The sequence below is a fragment of the Dunckerocampus dactyliophorus genome, chromosome 5 (genome assembly GCF_027744805.1).
Source record: "Dunckerocampus dactyliophorus isolate RoL2022-P2 chromosome 5, RoL_Ddac_1.1, whole genome shotgun sequence".
NCBI classification, from domain to species: Eukaryota; Metazoa; Chordata; class Actinopteri; order Syngnathiformes; family Syngnathidae; genus Dunckerocampus; species Dunckerocampus dactyliophorus.
Genome location: NC_072823.1, coordinates 3,072,046 through 3,094,392, shown reverse-complemented (window position 1 = coordinate 3,094,392; position 22,347 = coordinate 3,072,046). Strand labels below are relative to the sequence as shown.

At 42.7% G+C, this 22,347-nt stretch overlaps 1 protein-coding gene across 2 annotated transcripts; it reads right to left on the bottom strand.

The window, feature by feature from the left end:
- Positions 1–374: 374 nt before the first annotated feature.
- On the bottom strand, positions 375–20,117 carry siah1 (siah E3 ubiquitin protein ligase 1). Of its 2 annotated transcripts, none has more exons than XM_054775302.1 (5): positions 19,937–20,117; positions 9,123–9,179; positions 5,847–6,028; positions 4,888–5,184; positions 375–1,705 (listed from the first exon to the last, which is right to left on the bottom strand). In XM_054775302.1, exons 2-5 carry the CDS (start codon positions 9,130–9,132, stop codon positions 1,334–1,336), a joined length of 861 nt encoding a protein of 286 aa, XP_054631277.1. In that variant the 5' UTR covers positions 9,133–9,179; positions 19,937–20,117; the 3' UTR covers positions 375–1,333. The 2 variants fall into 2 exon arrangements, with proteins under 2 accessions (XP_054631277.1, XP_054631276.1); XM_054775301.1 differs by lacking the exon at positions 19,937–20,117 and adding an exon at positions 9,693–10,717.
- Positions 20,118–22,347: the final 2,230 nt, after the last annotated feature.

The following is a 22,347-nucleotide window of genomic DNA, read 5'->3' as shown; positions in this document are numbered from 1 at the left end:
AAAAGGGCAAAGGAGGGTCAAGTTGAGGAAGAGCAGCAAGATTACTGAGACTCCAAATGAAGAGACAGAGAGGGACAGAGAGAGACGCCCCGCCTTGCTCACGCATGTATAAAATAAAATAAAATAAAAAGAAAGACAACTTTTACAAATAGATGGGAGGAAAGAAGAGAACAATCCAACCGGGCGGACGAGAAGAGGGAGATGAAAACAACTTGCTTTTTTTTTTTTTTAAACCTACAAACACTGAAGTTTAACCACAAGTTTTACAACTGCCTGTTTGTTTTTGAGAGTCATTACAAAAAATAAACATTAAGGATCATCTCCATTGGATAACAATAGCAGCATCCTTGGCAGAGTCCTGTTTGGATGCTCAGAGGTGAGAGGGTGAGAGAGAGAGAGAGAGAGGGTGAGAGAGAGAGAGAGAGAGAGAGAGAGAGAGAGAGAGAGAGATGGAGGAGGTAAGCAGGCAGATTGTTCACCGTTCTTTCGCTCATACGCATGCGTACGCCATAGAAAAACCAACTTAATCCCACAAAGTTGACTCAACAGAAATGCTGTTACTACCCCCCCATTCTGTTTCTTAGTTATGCGTGTCCACCCACTCTCTCTCACTCACACACACACACACACACACACACACACACACACACACACACACAGGTGTCTGTGAGCATTCAGCCGTTGTGATCACTTGCACTGGCAAATCTAGGAAGGAAGGGGCAAGCCAAGAGTCATGAGAGTGGTGTAATAGCGATGAAGCGCCCCGTCGTCCTGGGAGCTACATAACTTCCATCACGCAGGACACAGTCCTAAGTTGAGCAGGTCCGGTTGCCTCGTCCATCACCTGCAGCTGCACTACAGGTGTGGCTAGGCGGTCCGTTCCAATGAGACTAGATAGCGAGCTAACCGCCTCGCACAGAGCAGGTGGCCATGTTGAAATCGAGCGGCGATCGCGTAGTGTGTGGAGATGCCCGACGGGGGGAGACAAACGGTAACAGGAAGGAGAAGACACCGACAGACAGACAAGGAGAGCTTTTTGTAAGTCCGTCTTTACAACGATAAGGTGAGATTGCGTGTGTGAATCTCACATACAACTTTGTGTTGTGTTTATAAGGCTACGGCCATCTCTACAGTTATATGCCCATCATGCCCATCCATCCATACGTCCCACACACCCCCTGGGCCTTCAGGGCTGCCTGACAAGACAGTCCAACTGGATAGTGTCTTCAAGGGGTGCAGCACAGAGAGTGAGAGAAAGAGAGAGATCTGACCCCCTCAAAATGCCCCCAAACCATATGGAACTTCATGTCCCCCCACTTTTTCTGGTGAGTTCTTAGCACATGGAGATGGTCACGTTGATGCCCAGGTTGCCGTTCTCGGCAAAGAGCTGTGCAATGGACGTGTCGAACACCAGACAGTCGCTGTTCATGATGGCGGTGGCGATGCCCTCGTGGATGGAACGCGGCGTGGCCTCCCAGGTCAGGCGGCGCCTGTGGCCGTTCAGCTCCAGCCGGTACGCAAAGTTTTCCGCCTGCTTGCGAGTCCCAATGAGCTGCACAATGGCAAAGAACTGTTGGTGGCCGTCGTACTTCTCCTGCTTCTCCAGCACCAGCATGAAGTGGAAGCCGAAGCAGGACTGCATCATGACCCAGTCCACTGCTCCTGGCAGGTTTATGTCTGTGGCCAAAAACACAATGTCCTCCCCCTGGAAAAACAACAACACTCATTATTTAGATTACAAGCTTCATTTGACACACCTTATAAAGCACATTCACCATCTGTCCTGCTGGTCAATAACTGTGCTACAAATTATCGTCGATATTGACATTTCTTTAGGCAATTTTTCATTAATTATTGCCATCAGAGGTGTAATTCACATTTTGACCACTAGATGGTACACAAGTATATTATATGCCAGGGGTCACCAGGTACGACCACATGAGGTGCCCTCAAGCCTACTTTTCATTCAGGTTTTCAGTTAATAATGAAAGAACAGTAGAAAGAAATGCATTGTGAAATACAACATGTGAGTTGTGGACACCAGCATTTTGTTCATGTTCTGGTAAAACAAGCATATTCGCTTTGTTTGGGTTTAAAATGAGCTCTAAAAATAAATGTTACAAAAATGAGTAGCTCTTGGCCATTTTCATTTTGTACAAGTAGCTCTCACAAGGAAAAACGTTGGTGACCCCTGTTATATGCTATATAACCATATAAAATTGCTGCATTTCTTTAGCAATGTAGCGAGCGACACTGTGAGCGCACACCATTTTGCTTTGTTTATATTTACTTCGCCAACCAAAAGCCTCAGTGGCCGTTGACTGTCGGGACAAAGGCTCCACTGCCCAACACACCTCCATCGGTAGTCGGTGTTCATGACCTCACCTTGTTCATTCTGTTTAAAAAAAACGGAATATTCCCACAATGGGGCTGTCGGCTGTGGCATTCGCTTCAGAAACCTTCACTCCTGTGCCTTCGTTCACGTTAGCCTATGCTGCCTCACGAAGATTACTGCTACACCGTCTGCATCCACTCACTAGTAGCCCCTCCTTCACAAAGAGGCTGAATGAAATGATGGCTAACTCTCTCCATTCATTCCACTGGAAGAGCCAATGCGCACAGACAGATGCAGAGTGAACCCTCTTGTCATCCAGCCTGTGTGGCACAGAGAGACCAGCAGATGAAACACACGCATTCATGTACGTGTCAATTTATTGAGGGTGTCATAATTATCAACCTGTTTTTTTTTTTTTAATTGTTTGATTTATGGAGTTGCATGTTCTCCCCGTGCGCGCGTGGGTTTTCTCCGGGTACTCCGGGTTCCTCCCACATTCCAAAAACATACATGTTAAGTTAATTGGCGACTCAAAATTGTCCATCGGTATGAATGTGAGAGTGAATGGTTGTTTGTCTATATGTGCCCTGCCATTGGCTGGCGACCAGTCCAGGGTGTACCCCGCCTGTCGCCCGAAATCAGCTGGGATAGGCTCCAGCATGCCCCTGCGCCCCTTATGAGGAGAAGCGGCATAGAAAATGGATGGATTTATCAATTATTGTGACAGGCCTAACTACATACCTGTACAATAGCTTTTTTTTTTTTTAATAAGTCGTGCACATTATAAGGCGCACACACGCGTGTGTACCGCTGCACAAAATAAAAACCAACACCCGTAAGTTAGTAACTTCAGTTACTCTGCTGTTAAAGAAGGTTAAAAAACATGAGGTATCACACATTTCTGATGACACACACACTTTCAGGAGTGTGTGTTTTGGAGAATCCCCACTCGAGTTTTCCAAAACCTCAGTTTTTAAAAGGAGAACCTACATTTGTATGTGGACGAGAGGCCAGGGGGCATAGAAAAATATGCGTTTTTAAAAATGTGTGTATTCGTGCAGACATGGAATGGAGGTACTCATGCGTCATGGCCACTTATGCAAACGAAGACGATTACGTAACAAGTAATTGCAGACCGACTGCGCATATTTACGAGTTGGATATCAAACACCACCTGCAAACATTGTGCTTACGTTAAAGTATTGATCTTTTAGCTCGCAGGCACGACAAATGGCATCATGGTAAATGCAAGCGAGAAGCCTGAACTGCAAGACCCTCCCATCTCACTACGGCCTCCTGTTTGGGAACACGCTGGCTTCCCTGTTAAATTACGGATGGACAAAGGCAAGTGGATAAATCCAAAGTTGTGTGTGTATAGTTAGTATACCCAGCATACCCGATAGTTGTGTATCAGATATGCTGCAGGAAACACGTCGAACATGTTAGCGCACTTAAGGCGGCATCATCCGGCAGTGAATGTTACATCTACAAGAAAGAAAACCAGCTTAGTGCAAACACCCTTAACTTCAGCAGATAAACAACCTCTAGCAAGCCACTCTGACCGGGCCAAAGCAGTAACACTTTGTATTGGAGTTTTTATAGCCACGACATTACATCCATATTCAGTGGTTGAGAGTGCTGGCTTTAAGTACAGTCATGGAAAAAATGATTAGACCATGTTCATTCTAATGCCTGATACAACTAAAGGTACCTTCAGTTGGACAAATATAACAATGACAACAAAAAGAGTTCATTAAATTGTTTGGCAGTACAATGCTATAGCTATTCATGTAAGAACTTACATGATTTTGGTTATCATCAAGAAAACCATGCAAGTTGCTCGATATCACCTCTTAAATTCAACTCTTATGAGCTATATTTGTGATCATCATTATATTTGTCCAAACAAATGTACCTTTAGTTGTACCAGGCATTAAATACAATCAATACACTGAAGAAACAAGGGTGGTCTAATCATTTTTTCCATGACTGTGTGATTCAAGTTCTTGAACCTAGCTATGAAATACCATCACGTCCTCACTTTTGCCAGAAAGTTATACCAGCACTTAAAGCTCAAAGTGATGTCGTCAACGAGCTATCACGTGTGTCCGCTATTTCACTTACAACAGATGGTTGGACTATTTAACTGTAACTGTCCATTACATTACGCCACAATGTTTAAACCATTGTTTAAATACAACAATTTATTTTATTATTATTTTTCTAGTTCTAAAAAAACTCAGTCTAATTTATATGAAATATCACCCAAAATGGGTCGCTTTTATTACTTCTTCAGATTTTTTTTAAATCAAGAAAATTGTTCCTGGGTTTTGACCCCCACCCCAAACATCACAGTGAAAGGGGGGCACACAGGTGTGGCTGTAGGGCTACCTATAGACTTTACATTGCAGGAACCAGGCCTGCGGCCCGTTTGCTGATTCACTATGGTTCCCCCGCAGCGTGGTAGCAAAAGCTGATATGCAAGTGAAATTACAGTAGGATTGGAAGTAGAAGTTTGGGACTTTTTGGACAGTGGTTAGTTGAAGGCTGACCTGTAGTGTGGTGATAGACTTGTGCTGATGCATCAAGTGAGGCATGACGGCATCCAGAGAGCCCTGCCACTTGCAGGAGGCGCCGGGGCACGGGCACGAGTATGGTCGAAACTCGCACAGCTCCTCGTGCTCCGTCTTGTCCGTGTGCGGCAGCGTGACTTCGCAGCCTGATGAGGCGTATTTGCAGGGGAAGAGGACAGAGTTTGCCACCTTCTCCATGGCCAGATTCCTGATGGAGCCCAGCGGCCCTCGGCACGTGGGGCAGCAGGTGAGTTTGGGCCGACAGTTGGAGCATACCTGAGAAATGCATACATACACTTTATGTTTGAGGATGCAGAACATTTTCAATTTAAGACCAGTCATTTTCTACATCATTCAATTTGCTCCGAATGTGGGAAAGCACCACACAGGAAATCAATATTTATGCACCTAATAATGAACACGTGCGACTCACATCAGCCATCAAAAAGGTACTTTCCTCCATGATGCACTCTGGATCACAATCTGACAAATGTTCAAGAGTCCAGCCAACAACAATGCATTGGACTTGGCAATCACGGGGAGATTTGTTTGATCATTTCTGCTCGACAGCACAAAAAGGAAGTATTCTTGGAAGGTATTTTATTATTACACTTGTTCTACTTGTTCTTTTTCCAAAACATGTTTCTCCTGGTATTTCAGAGTCTCCCAATGCCATCATGGGGCAGGTTTTGATTTCCCTGATGATATTTGGATTTTTTTTTTTGTTTTATTGTCATGATCAGAATCTGTATTTTTGCAGCGAAACACGAAACTTTGAAAGACCAGCGTAGCGCTGAAATATTAACATCCAAAAAAATTTTAATGCAGCAAAATCTTGCATTAACAAGTGTTATTCATATCACACACACACACACACACACACACACACACACACACACAGTGGACTATTCAACAAGAACAAACTGGAGATCACGTACCAGGTGTCCCGACTGGCACTGCAGGATAGGGGGTAGGACATAGTCGAAGCACACTGGGCACTCAAACAGGCTGGCCAGGTCACTGTTGGAGGCAGTGGTCCCCGACAGGGTGGGCACGCGCTGGGAGGCGGGGCACTTGGAGGTTCCTGTGGGCAGCGCGGTGGCAGTCTGGCGACTCATTTCTGGTCAACAGAGATGGGTCATGAATCAAAGACATTCCTTCTCCATGTTATAACACCAAGGCTGCATGTGTCTCACACTGAAATCAAAGCTCACAACTGTTACTGTATTGACAAACAAGCTGAGGTTGACAGACGCAGACAGACATTAAATTACACTGAAAGAAGTACATTGCCTGTCGACATCTGCTTAAGCAGGCACTTTTAGTAAAAAAAAAAAAAACACTAAGGGATGGGCCATATGGCCATATGGCCTAAAATCCATACATACCATGATATATTAGATTAGGTTGTACTATATGCGGTAAAGTATCGCATACTTTCCAGTTTTCGGACGTTGTATTATTCTCTCATTTTATTAATCCACTTGCTAATTTCCTGTTCATAGATTGTAACACTGTTCCAGCTAGACTGTTACTGTCTGTTCAAGTGTACTAAGCACTTATACTTGTACATCTGTTTTGCTACTTTACATTCAAGCTAGCTTAGCTATCTCTTGCTCAGTGTGTCGCATTGCTTAGTCGCTCAAGTCCTCCAGTGATAATGACGACGAAATTTAACTTAGGAGGAGCCACCATGGATGGACATACCACTGTCACCTCTAGGCTTTGTGTGGCCCTAAACAAAATTTTGTTTGTAGCCGCATTTTGGTCATTAATATTGCTAGGGTTTCATTTTATAAGTTGCTAATGAAACGGAACCTTTCAAGGCTCCAAATGCTACTGGATATTGAAAATATGTACAGTGTGCAACTAAATTGACTTGAACGTGATCAGTGCTGTTCTGACGTTGTGACCCTAAGCAGCCGCATAGAGCCTTGCCAGGAGTCGGCCCTGGGACGTGTCCCGTTAGACCGTCCTGTTATCATAGCAGAAGATCAAATCAGTGACAGCAAAAGTATGCATGGTCTAAGTACATCTAATGTACAGGCATAAAGGAATGAACAATGTTCAATTAGGCAAAGAGAGGATTAAGAAGGGTGACACAACTGTGACTCTACATAGCTCATCCTTTAATAGCCCTGCCCACATTCGGACAATACAAGGAGACCCAGACCGGAGAGGATTAAATATGTAGATAGAAAATGTGTGGAAAGTAAAGACAAAAAGGAAATTAGGAGATGTGATAGCATTGCTATATGGAGAGCATACACCAACAGTCGAGGAATCAAGCATCCGCCACTTTAAGACTTACAGTTCGACTTAAAAGCAGTATTTGCATACTTTAAAGACTATAAAGATTCTATCAATATGGGGCTCCTACTGAATGAGTAAGACTCAGGGTAACCCAGTGCAATACAGTGTAAGAGGCAAAACATTAAATGCACAGATTTGGTTTTACATCTGGGTTTCAAGCTGCATCTGTGTGGGCAAGGTTAATGCTTCTACACATGCACACACAATCCCTATGCTTGCACATCTGCTGCTATAAGGATAATGCCTTAGCAGCTATTAATAGCACTTTTTAGCTGGCAAGCATACTAGCAGCAGCAGACGCAAAAGCAATAGGACTAAATTAGCACAGGACATGGAGCTCGGCCAAGGCCAGGGTCACAGTCAGCTAGCATGCACAACCGATGTACCCAGTAAAGGCAGCTCCTTGCAGGCAATGACTCATTTGGCTAATCCGCTTTAAGAACAACGCTATGACCTGATCGAGTAGCAGGAGGACACCGACGTATCAAGAGTGCATAAATCTACCAACCGTTTTATTTGGCTCTTCATTTACGCGAAGTGGCTTCCACTTAACCATTTACTGATGACAGACTTGGGTTGACTGAAGACAAAACCTCATCGGTTCAGCAAAACACTTTCACAATCATGGGTCAGCAGTCAACAGGGCACCTGATTTACACTGCAGTGTACATGTCACGATATGACCCTCCAAATGTTGTACAATTTCGTTTTTTACCTTTTACTCTAATTTCACCACAATGGAGTCTGTGAATAAAATGCCTCTTAATTAAATGCAAAACTCCTTACACAGATTTATTGGTGCAATACATCACTGGACAATTTTGCCTGATATTTCAGAAGCGGATGTAGCTTGGCTAACATTTCAGCCTCTGCACACGCTCCGCTACAAAATGTAAAAAACTGATATATCAGTGCTTGTGGTTAAGAAAGACGCAGTCGCCGATGCTTTGTTGGTGTAAGCTTTTTTTTGTTAGCACAATTAACACATAATGCAGCGCTCTTATTTTGAATGCCGAAAGTGTGTTGCATGTGTGCGTGTGTGTGTGTTGAGAAGGTCTTGACTGTTAAGTAAATGGGCCTCCAGCAGCCGTGGCTTTTTGGCCAATTCCGCATAAATCATAGTGCCCTATATGAGGATGTAAACAGTGGCTTAGCTTAAACAATGCTAATTTCAGCTTGCTTGAGGAGGTGTTCTTTATGTGCAGTGAATTAGCTTGATATTCACTCATCACAAACAAACAGAGGCTTATCAACCCAACCCAAGTGCTTACCTCACTCACACTGCAACCAAAAATAACACAAGTAACACATGTGGAACACATTATGTAACTGTACCACACAGACTATGCAGGAATCAAACCGATGCTTACACACTAATATACTGTACATGCAAAACAATACCAATTTATACCCCACAAGGCATGCTGGGAAGCCCATGTTCACACTTCCCCAACAGGAAGCTACCGAGCATGCCTTGCGGGTTATAGATATGTATAAAATAGTGTTGTGTATTCATGTATATGTATGTGTGCATTCATGTGTAAGCATTTATTTCAATTCCAGCATAGGCCATGTGGTGCACTTGCATTGTATATTCCAAATGAGGTACTTGTTAAATTAAGATTTTTTTTTTTTTTTTTTTTACACCTTGAGTGTAATAGGCTTTGGTTTGATGACCAACTAACTGGTACTTGGCAACACATTTAGGGGGCATTTGCAGCAGGGAGGGGATAGAAGAAATTGTGAAGTAGTTTGGTCAGTCTAACCTGCTCTGCTCTTCACACGACCCAAGTTTGGATTTTCAGCTAATTTAGCAGTTTACACATGAAGCACTTTAATCATTTCTGTAGATTACATTTAAAAAAATAATAAAATTGAAAATTAAAAAAAAAACAACTCACCTTCGTCCATAAGATTTCCAAATAATGCTTTCGTCTTCTCTTGAAATGTGGGGACCTCTAGAAAGAGAAATGAAGACAAATTGTGATCATCTGGATTAATTTAGGGTAGAGATGGGCTTTCTAACCAATTAACTGACTTTCCAGAATAGACTGATTGTGTGAAATAGTTTGTTAATCAAATCTCAATTGAGCACACTATGGCATTCAGACCAAAAACCCTAGCAAAATGTCTGATCAACAATGAGCAATGTACATTATACTGAGTCCAATGCCCATCCCTAATGACATAGCGAGTTCATTGCAAGATGCAATATAGCTTGACCCAACTACTGTACATTCCTTTTCTATTATACCTGACAAATGCGCAAAGAAAACAATATGACTAAATTGGTGGGCAAAACCTCACTTGTGAAATGATCAGTTGGGAGCTACTATATGCCATTTAAGTGGAATTTAAAATGCAGCATAAATGGCATAGTTATTACATTGTAAATGTTAAAATATCTCCCATAAAGTTCTGAACAAATCACTTGTAAGTCAGACCAAGAGGTAGCACATAAGCCAATTTACCTTTAGGCCTTTTCCTGTTCTTTGTGTCCACACACTGACACAGTCTGAACAAGGTGGTCCAAGTGGGAATATGGAGTGGTATGCAACTCAACTTAGAGTTCCCCTGGACGAAAGAAGTTGCGGTAAAACATTTGAGTACCCTGTCACTTCTCACTTTCTCCATGGAAACCCCTCACTGATGTTGACAATTGCTACAGTTGCCCTAAACACACCACAACGCCGGAGGATCGTATTTCACTCTACTGGCTTCCCCATTAAGGAAGCATGCATTAGGATCCACAAGAAGCTGCGACAGACAGCTGGCTGCTCCCACTCAAAAGTGGAAGAGATGGTGTTGAAACAAACACAATTGATCTCACTTCCATGTTCTGAAGTCAGCAAATGGCATCCTTTTATCCATCAAATCAGGCCAAAGCATATCACTGGTTAAGAAAAGACACAACAGTAAAACAATATCACGGATGGCTTTCTGTCACAACTTGCGCTCCAAATGAAGTCAACAGCGGCTGATAGGTCTTTGAAACAAGCATCTGGGGTTAAACAACAAATCACTGACGCTTGCCTTCAAACACCAAACTTTTCCCTTTCCCAGCATCCATTTATCAAACAATGTACTATTGAGTTTGAATCACTGCAGTCTTTAAAAAGGGTATATCCTTTATCCTTTGGTTTGGAAAAACACACTCCAAAAAGTGAACACATGCTGGTTTGTAGAGAGATTGGAAAACAGCTCTGGTCTTGTGGCGCCCCGGATAAGAAAGAGATGTTGTAGTTTGTAGGATCAGGGAAATTCCCAAAGTCTGCCTGACTTCCATGCTCTTCCTTTCCTGGAGTGCGGTAGGTGTCACTGCAGGGTGTGTTGGTGAGAGAGGAGCTGAGCTGGTGTACAATGTCAGCACAAACAGAGCATGCTCACTCCCCACCCTCCCTATACGCTACCCAAACTACCAAGTCTGTTAAGTGCACCGTTGTCTTTCACAATTCTTCGCACACCCACTAACGTCAGTAGAAATGTTTTCTACATTTGGCTTAAAAACTTTTGTTGCCACAGTGGACATTTTTCTCTCTCTCTCTCTTACACCCCCCACCCCCCCCCCCACCACTACCCCCCAAATGGATATGCAGGGCTCAGATTTCAGTCATGTCTGACTGCAGGCTGTACCACCAGCTGCCCTCGCTGACACCATACCTCATTTTCTCACTGCATTTTCCTTTTCACAGCGTAGTGCTTATGCCATACAACCAGTTGGGAATGGGCCGAGCACATGGTGGTCTCCTGTATGGCATCTTGGAGCTTTCAAAAGGCAGCATCACCACATCGCTAATTGCATACTAAAGCCACGTATGACTGTGTCAAGGCGAAATCCCATGATAGATGATGCCTCATTAGGTACAAACATCAAGCGGCTTCCTGACTGTGATGGAGCAGAGCCAGGTGGTATCATACTTAAAAGCCAGATGGGGCATGTAACCACCGCAAACACCCACTTGACCCATTCAAAATAGTTGCAGTCCAAAGCTACAGTAAAACCACAGAGCTGGTAATTCTACGCACCGGTGACGTGAATGAACCGTGAGTGCATATGGGTTTAATAATCTGCTGTAAGATCACATTCACATGATCCTCCACAGCCACAAAATTAGCTTTCTTATATTTACTTGGATGTCGGCACAAGCACCTACGCCAATATCAACAATATAATCTAAATATCAATTCTTCACTCTTTTTGGTCAGTTTTTTTGCATTTACACGGGATGGCTTTTGACTGAAAACTGTACTTTTTATCACTTTAATAATAATAATAATCAATTTAGGTTCAGAGTGTTAAGCTTTTTTGGGTCTAAAAGAAGAAGCTTTTGCAAAATAAGTTTCCATTTTTATGTAACCACAAAATACTGCAGCATGACCCACCACTGGCACAATGGCTACAGCAAAAGCATACATTTACTCAGTGTTTTCCATAAATTCATTTACAGGACCCTATTTCCAGATTAACAGAGTCGGCCCATAAAAACGGTATCTACTGTTAAACCCGTAAATTGACATAATGTGATTGAAATGCTGTCATCATGAGAAGGAGGAACATTTGTTTGGGGAAGTATTTCCCCGGCGGACCGCTCAATAGTGGCGGAATCTTATCACAAGGACTAGCCCGCCCCCTCCGGAACTAGACATGTCCAGACAGCGACCTGAAACACTGGCAAAAGTTGCCAAAAAAAAAAAACTTAGAAACTTCTCTCTTATGGAGCATGAATGCAAGCTAGCGGGGTTAGCTTAGTTTAGCAGAGAATGCTCATGCAGCTGTGTGTATGCGCGACTCTATGAATGTGTTTTAGAGTGAGTGTGTTTTAACCGCTTCTTAATGCAAACAAGCGTTTTACGATGCCACTGACTATGTGCAAATTCTGAGCGAAATAAGGATGAGAGGTACGTTTGTTCTTGCTTGCAGCTCGTCTTAACCGTCAGTATACCTTCTCAACACACACACACACACACACACACACACACTTCAGGCCTTCAAGGGTGCTCTTCGCCAAATACTTTAAGTGGGTGAACAAAATAAAATACATTCATTCATTCATTTTCTGTGAGTCAGCCAAGCTACATCAGTTTCTGAACTACCGTACTGGGCAAAATTGGCCAATGACGTATTGCATGAGTAAATGTAGGTCCCTCCTTTTGCTGGGCGCCACAAATAAACACATTATTATGTTATCGTTACGTGGCGGTATACATCATAACCCACTACTTGGCACACCTCATACGCACCTGTATGCCAGAGGATAAGAAAACAAGAGGGATCTGAGACTAAGGTAAGTAACGTTACGTACAATATACAGTGGTACCTCAGTTAACGTCCACTCCGGTTAGCATGTTTTTCGGTTAACATCCAAAATTTTTTGCTAAAATTTTGCTTTGCCTTGCGTTCGCCCGCTTAAGCATAAGAATTCGACGTACCGTAGCATGTTCTCAGCATGGAGTCAAACATAGCACACGTATCCTCGCTGGCGCACAACATCAACGTCACTGATGGCAGCATTTTTTCCCCCTTCATTTTCTATATTAAAGGGCAAGGTACATGTTTATTGGTTGTAGGATCTTGATATTTACTTTTTTTCCCCATATATATATATATATCCATCCATCCATCCATTTTCTATACCGCTTCATCCTCATTAGGGTCGCGGGGGCATGCTGGAGCCTATCCCAGCTGACTTCGGGCGACAGGCGGGGTACACCCTGGACTGGTCGCCAGCCAATCGCAGACAATATAGACAAACAACCATTCACACTCACATTCATACCTATGGACAATTTAGAGTCGCCAATTAACCTAACATGCATGTTTTTGGGAATGTGGGAGGAAGCCGGAGTACCCGGAGAAAACCCACGCGCACACGGGGAGAACATGCAAACTCCACACAGAAATGCCCAGGGGAGAATCGAACCCAGGTCTTCCCGATCTCCAGGCTGTTCCTGTATTGGCCAAGGTGCTAACCACTAGACCACCGTGCGGCCATATATATATATATTAACTGAAAAACTATGTAAAAGTGATTAAATGTTAGGTTTGTTTTCATTTTGCATGTGTTTTGTGCAATTTTTAGGTGTATGGAACAGATTAATTGGATTTACATTGTTTTCTTTGGGAAAATTTGCTTTGGTTATATTCCGTTTTGGTTTGAGTCGGACCTTCTGGAATGGATTAATGACGTTAACCAAGGCACCACTGTATGAAGAACTCTTGGTACAAACAAGTGGTTCTCTTAACAGCAGCAACTTATGTTATATTACTCCGTCTATGTTAACGTGGCTGGAAGCTCAATGTGTGCATAAACATTAACTTACTTTGTTTGTGGTGTTAGCCAAAAGGCTAACCACTTCAGGCGTGCTGAGTTGCTATAGCTAAAGGTTAGACGGCACTGTACATCGAACGCGTCAGCTTCTAAGTAGTAACGCACAACCCCTCCACCATAAATACATTGCAATAATGTGGCAAACACTCTTCCTGCAAAAACTTAGCTTTAGGTCATTGCCACGTACTGTAAGCATGCCTTTAGCTTACGATGCCCAACATCATAAAAAAGCAGGAAAGGAGGACTTGAATGTAGGCTAAGTGTTAAGAACAACAACAGGTATTTGGTCACCACAAGTAGCACAAAAGTCATTAGCATATGGGTTAACACAGGGACGAAATACTTCAACATGACAGTAGACATTGCCCACCCCAACAAAGATGTTAATTATTTCACCAGCATGTTCCTCCCTGCGGTCAGACATATATTCGCCGTTGTAATGGGATGGTTCAGAATTATGAAAACGTAGTTGAACTGGAATGGTGATGAGTGGGTGTACACTGTAAAAACATAAGCTTAGGAAAGATATTCATTAAAAAAAGCATTGTCCAAACGGATAACCAAAACATAAAAAACACCCACAAGCTTATTTTACCAACCCGCAAGCACAAAAATGAAGTGGCAAACTATATTGGCGGCATTGTGACGCCATGTCTCAACTGAAGTCCCTTGTGACTCCTGTTTTGCAGCCACATCACCGCACTGCTCTATTACGAGCTATTATGTGCACAGTCTAGAAAAACTGTATTAGAAATTAAGTATAGCTGACCTCTGACCTTTGTCTGAGTCAGCCTGCCATGCCAAAGTGAAGCCTATGTTACATTCATTTATTCGTTCGAGAAGGGCCGACTCAACTGAATCAATTTTTCCCATAAAAAGTTATGCACATCCAGTTAATCCGTAACACCCAAAAATGTTAACACATTTATAGTTTTACAATTATAGTTGTACATGCGGATAACAATTTGAAATGCATATAAATACACATAAATGTTGAATATAGGGGATAAATGAACCGTTAACATCACTTGATTGTTGACAAAGGCATGCGGTGAGCAGAGATCTAGAGAATTATTTCTTAAATTCAATAGTTTCTCCCCTTTTATAAAATGTGCTGACACTTCCAACTTTCTTTGCCTCCATTTCGGGTTATTTTGCAGTCGTGGTCAATAAGAAAAGCAGAGACTTGTGGCGTACCTGTGTTTGTTAGCCAAGAACTACAGTCAGTGGCTGATGACGTCATAGACAGGCAACAAAGCTGGGGGACAATGACTTACGGTTCAACAGTCGGCTGTAAGAGGGACATTTTGTGATCAAAAATAAGCTACGTACACAGTTGGACTCACGCAGTGTTTTAACAGCAGGACAAGACGCACACCATATTGTACACCAAACAGGAAATGTATGCAAACCGAGGCAAACTTTTTTTCGTACATGTGATGTAGACCAAAAAAAAATTGACTAACTAGGGCGTACACTAACCAAGGTCCCACTGTAATTTCATTTATGCATGATGACAGTTGTCCTATAGATCAGATATCGGGGTTTTGTCTGAAATTTATATTGGCGCAAAGAGGCGACATCATGGTTGACGACGATCAAGAAAAGTTTCCTTGTCTGTTTTCAGTCATCTAAAACGTGAGCGGATGAAAGGAAAGTAAACTTTGACTAGTTGTCATACAGTTGCGATCAATGTTGAGTTGTGTGTTTGTATTTCTGCTGTGCGTTAAACGTGTAGGAGGTAGAATCGCACCCCATAGATAGAAAGATATGTATGGATTCGGCCTCGGTATCAATGCTGTTTTCTGGTTTGAAGAGTCAATGATAACACGAGCATCTACAATTTGTTTACAAAAATGTTGCGCAACAAACAGCAAAGTTGGTTTATGCTTGTTGCACACGTTTCTGTTTATTCCTGCAGCACTGAGTTACTGCTGAATGTGGTAAAATAGGTGTCCCGATACAAATTTTTCACTTCCAATATGGTTGATACAGTCGTCCCTCGTTTATCGCGATTACTTGGTTCCAGACCCGACCGCAAGTTTCCGCAAAGTAGGATTCAATATTAAAAAATTGAATCTTTTCATAGTTACGGCATAGAAAACCTATTTATGACTTCGTAAATGCAGCTTTTAACATTATTAGGAGTCCTGTAAAGATGGAATAACATCCCAATAGTCACTTTCGCAATCCTCTTATTCTGTTTATATCACATCGCGCAGGCTACGGTATCACTGCAGTGATATAACAGAAGGCCGTCTCTAGCATAGCTAGCTACCGAGCTAACTAGTTAGCCTCTCCAACTTACTTATTCTAAACTTAAGTAAGTGCTTCGAACAGAGTGGGGAAGAAAGACAAAAAAGCCAAATACTTACCACTTCCACACGGAATGAGAGAACAACCGTTTTTTTCTCCCCCCCACTCGATCTCGGCCATGGCATGTCCGTCTCAGCTCTGCTGGCTCAGTAGCCAGTCTCCATGCAGTGTGAAAGGTAATGTCATGTCTCATAACATTACTGATGCCTAGTAACCAGAATACTATCCAGTACATATTTGCAATAGTTGACTATTTAAATATTTTTTGAAAAAACACTATATAGTTCGGGAGCGATATTCAAACTGCTATACAGCGTGGGACAACTGTATTGCTACCTTGAATATCCGTCGAAACAGATATCAAGCAGATATTAGCATGAATCTTAGATACGTTTCGGACATGTTTAGTAGCATGGAATGTTAAGAAAAGGCTTGGTCAAGTGATACTAAGAATAGTCAGCAACAGTAGTTATGAGAAAAACTGTCCTATTTTACACTTGAAGCATCAGTTTTATCTACAGTAGGTGTATGTAGTGAGGTTTGAGGTGCTCAATGAAGTTTTAAACCCGGCATTAATCACCTCCAATGGCTTTTTAGCCATCCCCTGGGAGCTGCTCATGCTTTGATAATGTTTCAAACAACGTGGATGTTTCAGGAAGCCGTGTTGTTGCGAAAATCCTCACTTTTTTTTTGTGACACTGCAATATCAGAGATTTTAGATGCAGGCCAATATAATCCGATGATGTTTTTTTGTCTAATATCGGGCGGATATACAGTAAATATTGAAGTTGCCTATATACAGCAACTGACAAATGATTATTTGTTAAATAAAAAAAGTTCAACATCATCAAAACCTAAAATGTTTCTGAATGCAGAAACAACTGAGTTGCAACAGCACTTAAGATACAATCCAGTTCAGATGGGCAGCACAATAAATGAGAAAAGACTGAATGGATGACTGGAGAAGATTGGTGACAAGGCCCCCATCAATAGGGCAGATGAGGTCACTCGATAGGCTCCGTTAGAACATCTGAGCACCTAGCGCACGCGCGCACACACAATCTCATAGATATATCCGTTTTAAAGAAGCAGTATAAAACCGTAGACCTTCTGCCAGAGGGCTGCTGGCTTAAACGTACAACATTTGTCATCATATTCGACAGGGCTGCATATTGTGTTTCCCTCCTAGTTGTGAACCATGGCTTGATTTCATGGTTGCCCCGTACATACGCTATACTTTCCCAAGCTTGCACTCCAGTTTGTTGTAGTCCGCAAAACCAAAAGAGAAGGACGATCATGCACGGAATGCTTTGTACCTGGACACGCTTGGTATTGAAGAGGGAGAAAAAAGGCATGGTTGCAACGTGTTGAATCAGACAATCCAGTGCTCGGGGAAATAAAACATGTGTTAATTTAAACTACCTAAACTAGGGTTGGCAATCGAGCTTCGATGGGAACCGGGACTAACATTGCGATTCTCCCAGAATTGTTCATTGTGCCTATGTTCGGTGATTGACCAGCCCGCCGACCAGCAAAAATGGCGGCATAACACCAACGAAGAAGAAGCCGGTGAACACCAACGAAGAGAAGCGGATGCCCTGTCTTTCATGCGCTACGCTGGACTTCTTCCAACCAGTCAGGTACATACAATAATAACTTACAGCGATCTTATGCCAACATTGAAGCAGCAAACACATGATACTTTATATTGCGAAGACAGTGGCCAACTGAAATATCCAGCTAACGTATGTGCACTTTTTCATAAGACCTGACGTTGACGCTAGCTTTGTCCACAAAGTTGACCAGACCCCGGGTTAAGTGTTACTCCATTCACAGTGGTCGTTTACCATGGTGAACTTAGTTTCACATTAGACGCTGGATATTTGGCTCCGTAGCAACAGCGGTGGTTCCCCATCACAGAGCCCGGACTGCTCCGTAATGGTGCGGGGAGCTCGCAGGGGAAGTGTCACTCTAATTGTTGGCTGTTTATACTAGGGACCGTCAATAAATTACTCTTGCGTTGACGAGAGCTTGTTAAGAAAAAGCAATATACTCTAAAATCAAACCATCAACTTTCTGCACGCAGGTTGGCAGGAACTAAGTAACATGGTTAAGTTACACTTTGTCTATTCGGCATCATAAGACACTCTCCAGCACATACACAGCAGGATATGTGTAACTTTTTTTCATGAGGTTTTAAAAAATAAAAAGCATTTGTGAACGTGTACTCCATATGTGTTAACTGCACCTACAATATTGGAGTGTGGCTCAAGCTTACGAACCTTTATACGGCAACCGGAGCGGCCCGATATTGTGGCGGAAGCCGATGTTATCCGATCTTCGAAATACAGCGGATTCCTCATAAAAACAACCAAAATAGACGCAGCTAAGAATGCATGTAATGGGAATTACCTATTCCGCCTATAAAGCCGTCTGGGGAAAAAAAAAGCATCCAAAAAGCATCAACGACGCCCCATTTACTTATAATGTGACGGCCATATTAACCAAGCTACAGCGCCATTGTTATTATTATTATTAATACTAATAATTAATAAAATTAAAACATTATTACACTTAAGAACCACTTCACTGGCGCACTGACACCTTGCCACACCACGCCGGCAAGCTTCGGAAGGTACGTATTGGAGCTGGTGCCACTGCTGCTGTGTTTTGGTTTTTGAGTTTGGAGAAGAGAACGCCAGGTGTAGGCGTTCGTTCCTACATTGTTATGTGAAATCAATGTGCCCTGGAAGTAAGTTTGGGTAATGTTTAAAAGGACCAAAATACTGGAAGTATTACATGTTATCATGAATGTACCTGTTACAGCATGGATATAAAACCATAAAACCTTGTCGAACCATCGCCAGAAAAGAGAAAGACGTATGTTCATGTCTTACATAAGGATTGTGGATGATGGGCAAAAAAAAAAAAAGTGCAGTTTTCCTTGAAAGAGACACCACGCCACACCCGATGAGGGCGCGTGTCACAAGTGAGACAACTGATGATAAAGAAATTGCATTGCACGGTGCTATTACAACAACTACCAACAACCTGTTGTCATGTGTTTTAAGTTCGTGTTCTACTTAGGTTTGTCCTCATAAGCGCTTCTTTCAGTGTTAAAGCGCCTCTGTTGATGCTTGTCTCAGTCGGCGTTGTTATGGCAACAAGATACCCTGCTCGACAGTTAACACGCTGAGGAAAGTGGAGTTAAGTGTGGTGGTGGTGAGATTCCGCCTCTAGAATTCCTTGTATTCATGAATACAGTTTAAAACTTCCAAAAAAAACATTATACAATATCAACAAAGCCTCCAAGCCTGATAACACCGTTTGATGCTTTAAACACGTCTACAAGTGTACTCATCTATACATCCTTTATGACAACTGGAGTATATCATTTCACTCTTATACATAACCATTACACATGTAGTCTGCGTTTTAGTTCTAATTACAGGATCAGATTAAAAAGATAACGGAGTTCAAGTCCAGAGAGGGTTCACTTACATCTACGCTAAACGCTGACATTCAAGCCTCCACCGTGAGCCAGGTCACTCACAGCAACCACGGTCGCTATGTTGATCATTTCCTCTGTTGTCATACAACCAACTCAAACAACACCTCACCCGGCACGCTGGACAACACACTTACGTTGACGGGTCTAACTCGTTGTGAATTACATTTGCTTTCCGCGGGGAACAAGCTAGCGACCGTGTTTCAGGCCTTAACGTGACGGGGAGCAGTAGCCGTAGCATGTTAGCTCGAGGAATCGATGGAGCGTTAGCGTTAGCTTAGCATGTCTGCTACCAAGCTAACGCATGCATGTTTACAAGCGCCGTTCGGTGGGAGTAACACAAAAGGTATTACAAGCAACAATAAGGTTCGCTTGGGCGCCATAAATGGCGGTGTTACTTAACAAAATAAGCTAGCAAACAAGTTAGCGACAAGACTAGCTACCATTAGCATCTTGCTAATGAAGGAACGCCAACGTCCGCTGTAGCAGGGGCTGTTGTTTTGACCCGGGCACACTCACTCGAAAAAGCCCCCTTTCACGATCAATAGCACGGCCATCTTACCTCGGACGAAATATCCTTTATTTCAAAGCAGACACAAGAGCGACTACACGAAGAGGGGATCGACGGGGGTTGACTGTAGTCCGTCTTTCCTCAGTTAGCTAGATAGACACACATTCGCAATGGTCATGAAGCAGAGGCGAGACGCCAGGCGCTAAGTAGCAGCCGCTCGGGGACGCGCACAGTTGTTGAAGTTTGCCTCGGGGGCGCGCTGTTCACGTATCTTAGGCCAGTGGTTATTTTTTAGGATTATTATTTTTATATTATTTTCTATCATGCCCACGCATGCCCGAATTTACCCACTATTGGGGACCTGATAATATGTATGGATGTATTTATCTGTACAAACCACATGTTAAGGCACACTAAAAGGCGAGTCTTTGTGCTATTGGTAGTAATATTATCAATATTTCCGGCATTTATCATTACATTATGCCGTTTACTCTATTTTTTGCCATTTATGCTGGGATTTCTTGTTAAATTCTATTTCTACGATGTGCCACGGACCAATAAAAAGCGAGCCACAAGCTGTAAATGGCCTCTGGGCCACGTACTGGACACCCCTTTTAAAGTCATTCGTCAGGCGTGATGGCGCATCAACTCTTTGAGCAACTCCCGTCAACTATTTAGCCTCTTAGCTTCCTTCGTGGCGAGCAAATGATTGTAAAGAAAGAGAGGAGGGTGGCGTTATTGCGGCTAGAACTCATCAATGCGATCAATGGAACTCCTCGTATGCTTTTATTATACATATTTAAAGAGATCCATCAGTGTTCTGCAAGTTATATATATGAGAGAATACACCATCAGCTAAGAAGATAATAACTTCACTGGCTCTGACAGCAACCTGGTCACAATAAGTGTGTCAAACAATTTGATACCAAACTGTTACAAAAGCAAAAACAGCCAAAGGATTTATCTTTATCTCATCTTAAACCCAGCATTTGACGAAGACTTGATTGAGTGGTTTGATGTGATCAGATTGTACTGTTGCATCATAATCGTGTGTTGGTCAGCTCAAAGTGTGAGCCTGCTCTGTCTGAAGTTTGTTGACTCTGCCTCCAGCCTAAACAAAGATGGTTATTTGTCGCCATATTGTGTCCGTGTGCATCGCTCACCGAGGAATTTCAATTAAAAAGATGCCACAAGAGGTCACAGAATGTGTACAAGAAAAAACATACATTACACCAAATAAAACAAACCAAATAATGCATTCATAGTAAATGATGCTTGGCTTGTCATTTAACCACTGCATTAGGTGTGTGTTGTGATGAGCAAGCTAAACAATAGTTATTACAGTACCCGCAAATATTATCTGTAAACAGTGGAACGTGTTTAAGTCGACGCTCCTCTATCTTGGCTGACTTACATCCACATAAGCACCTGTCGACATAATCGAACATAGCCACTGCTTTCACATTTACCTGTGACATTTGCCAGGAACAGAAGCACAATGGGGTGATGATAAAAGATTTTTTGAACCTACGGCAGTTTGTTGACATCGCAGTAGTTTGTACCAGATCCAAGATGACTGAGGTACCAGTCGCCAAAGGTCACCTGCACTCTATCAGCTCTATCACATTTACTTCAATGCAAAGCCACTGATTACTTCAGGGGAATACAGTCTACGTGACGCTTATCTGGTTCCTTTAAAGCAGAGGGCGTAGTACAGTGAGCCTCCCCTACTCCCTGAAAAATTCATCTGAGGTGCTCACCCCAGAGTAAGAGCTAAAAATAAATTCCTTTAAACATAACTTAAGTTAGCTTAGCAGGTTTGAAAAATGTGTTTTTCTTGCCTCCCGTCAGGTCTTCCTTCAAGCTGAAGTGTTGAAGTGTACACTAGCTAGTGTGTATACTGTATACTAACCTTACCCTATCAGGGGAACCTGTTGCGGGTGGACGACGATGCAGAGCAGTAAAGCCACACGTACAGTCTATTTATTTGATACAGATTAAATACAAACAAAAAAAAACACTGGGAGAAGGTTGGTTAAAAGCTGACAACAATGTGAGGAGCCAGTCTATCCAAAAAACACTGGGAGCAAAAGTAGTAAGTAGCAATGAGGAATAACCCCAAACATGCCACAGATGAACTAGAAGAACACGGGAGCTAAAACCAGGGCAGGGACGACTAGGATAGTGTCAAAATAGGAAGGCAATACTCCAGCTGTCCGCACTAATTACAAATGACCGGCAGGTGAGGCTTCTCGCGTTGTTCATCACTGGAGACAAAAGGGCCTAAGAGGAAGCAGAACACAGTCTGAAGGGAAACAACGGGAAGAGGTCAGAATAAAGTAAAAATCGGCAATGAATGAAGGGTCTAAGATGAGGTTTCCTGATACAAAGGAACGCTTCTCTGGACCATAACCCTCTCAGTCAACCAAAAATTGCTAACCTTTTCCCCCTCTGACGTCTAA

Excerpts from the sequence above, each read along its gene's own strand:
- siah1 (XM_054775301.1), bottom strand. The coding sequence starts at position 9,855 with ATGGAGAAAGTGAGAAGTGACAGGGTACTCAAATGTTTTACCGCAACT. Across the intron at positions 5,185-5,846 it reads AGTGCCAGTCGGGACACCTG|GTATGCTCCAACTGTCGGCC; the intron begins GTACGTGATCTC and ends TGCATTTCTCAG. Across the intron at positions 1,706-4,887 it reads AGTCTATCACCACACTACAG|GGGGAGGACATTGTGTTTTT; the intron begins GTCAGCCTTCAA and ends TTGTTTTTCCAG.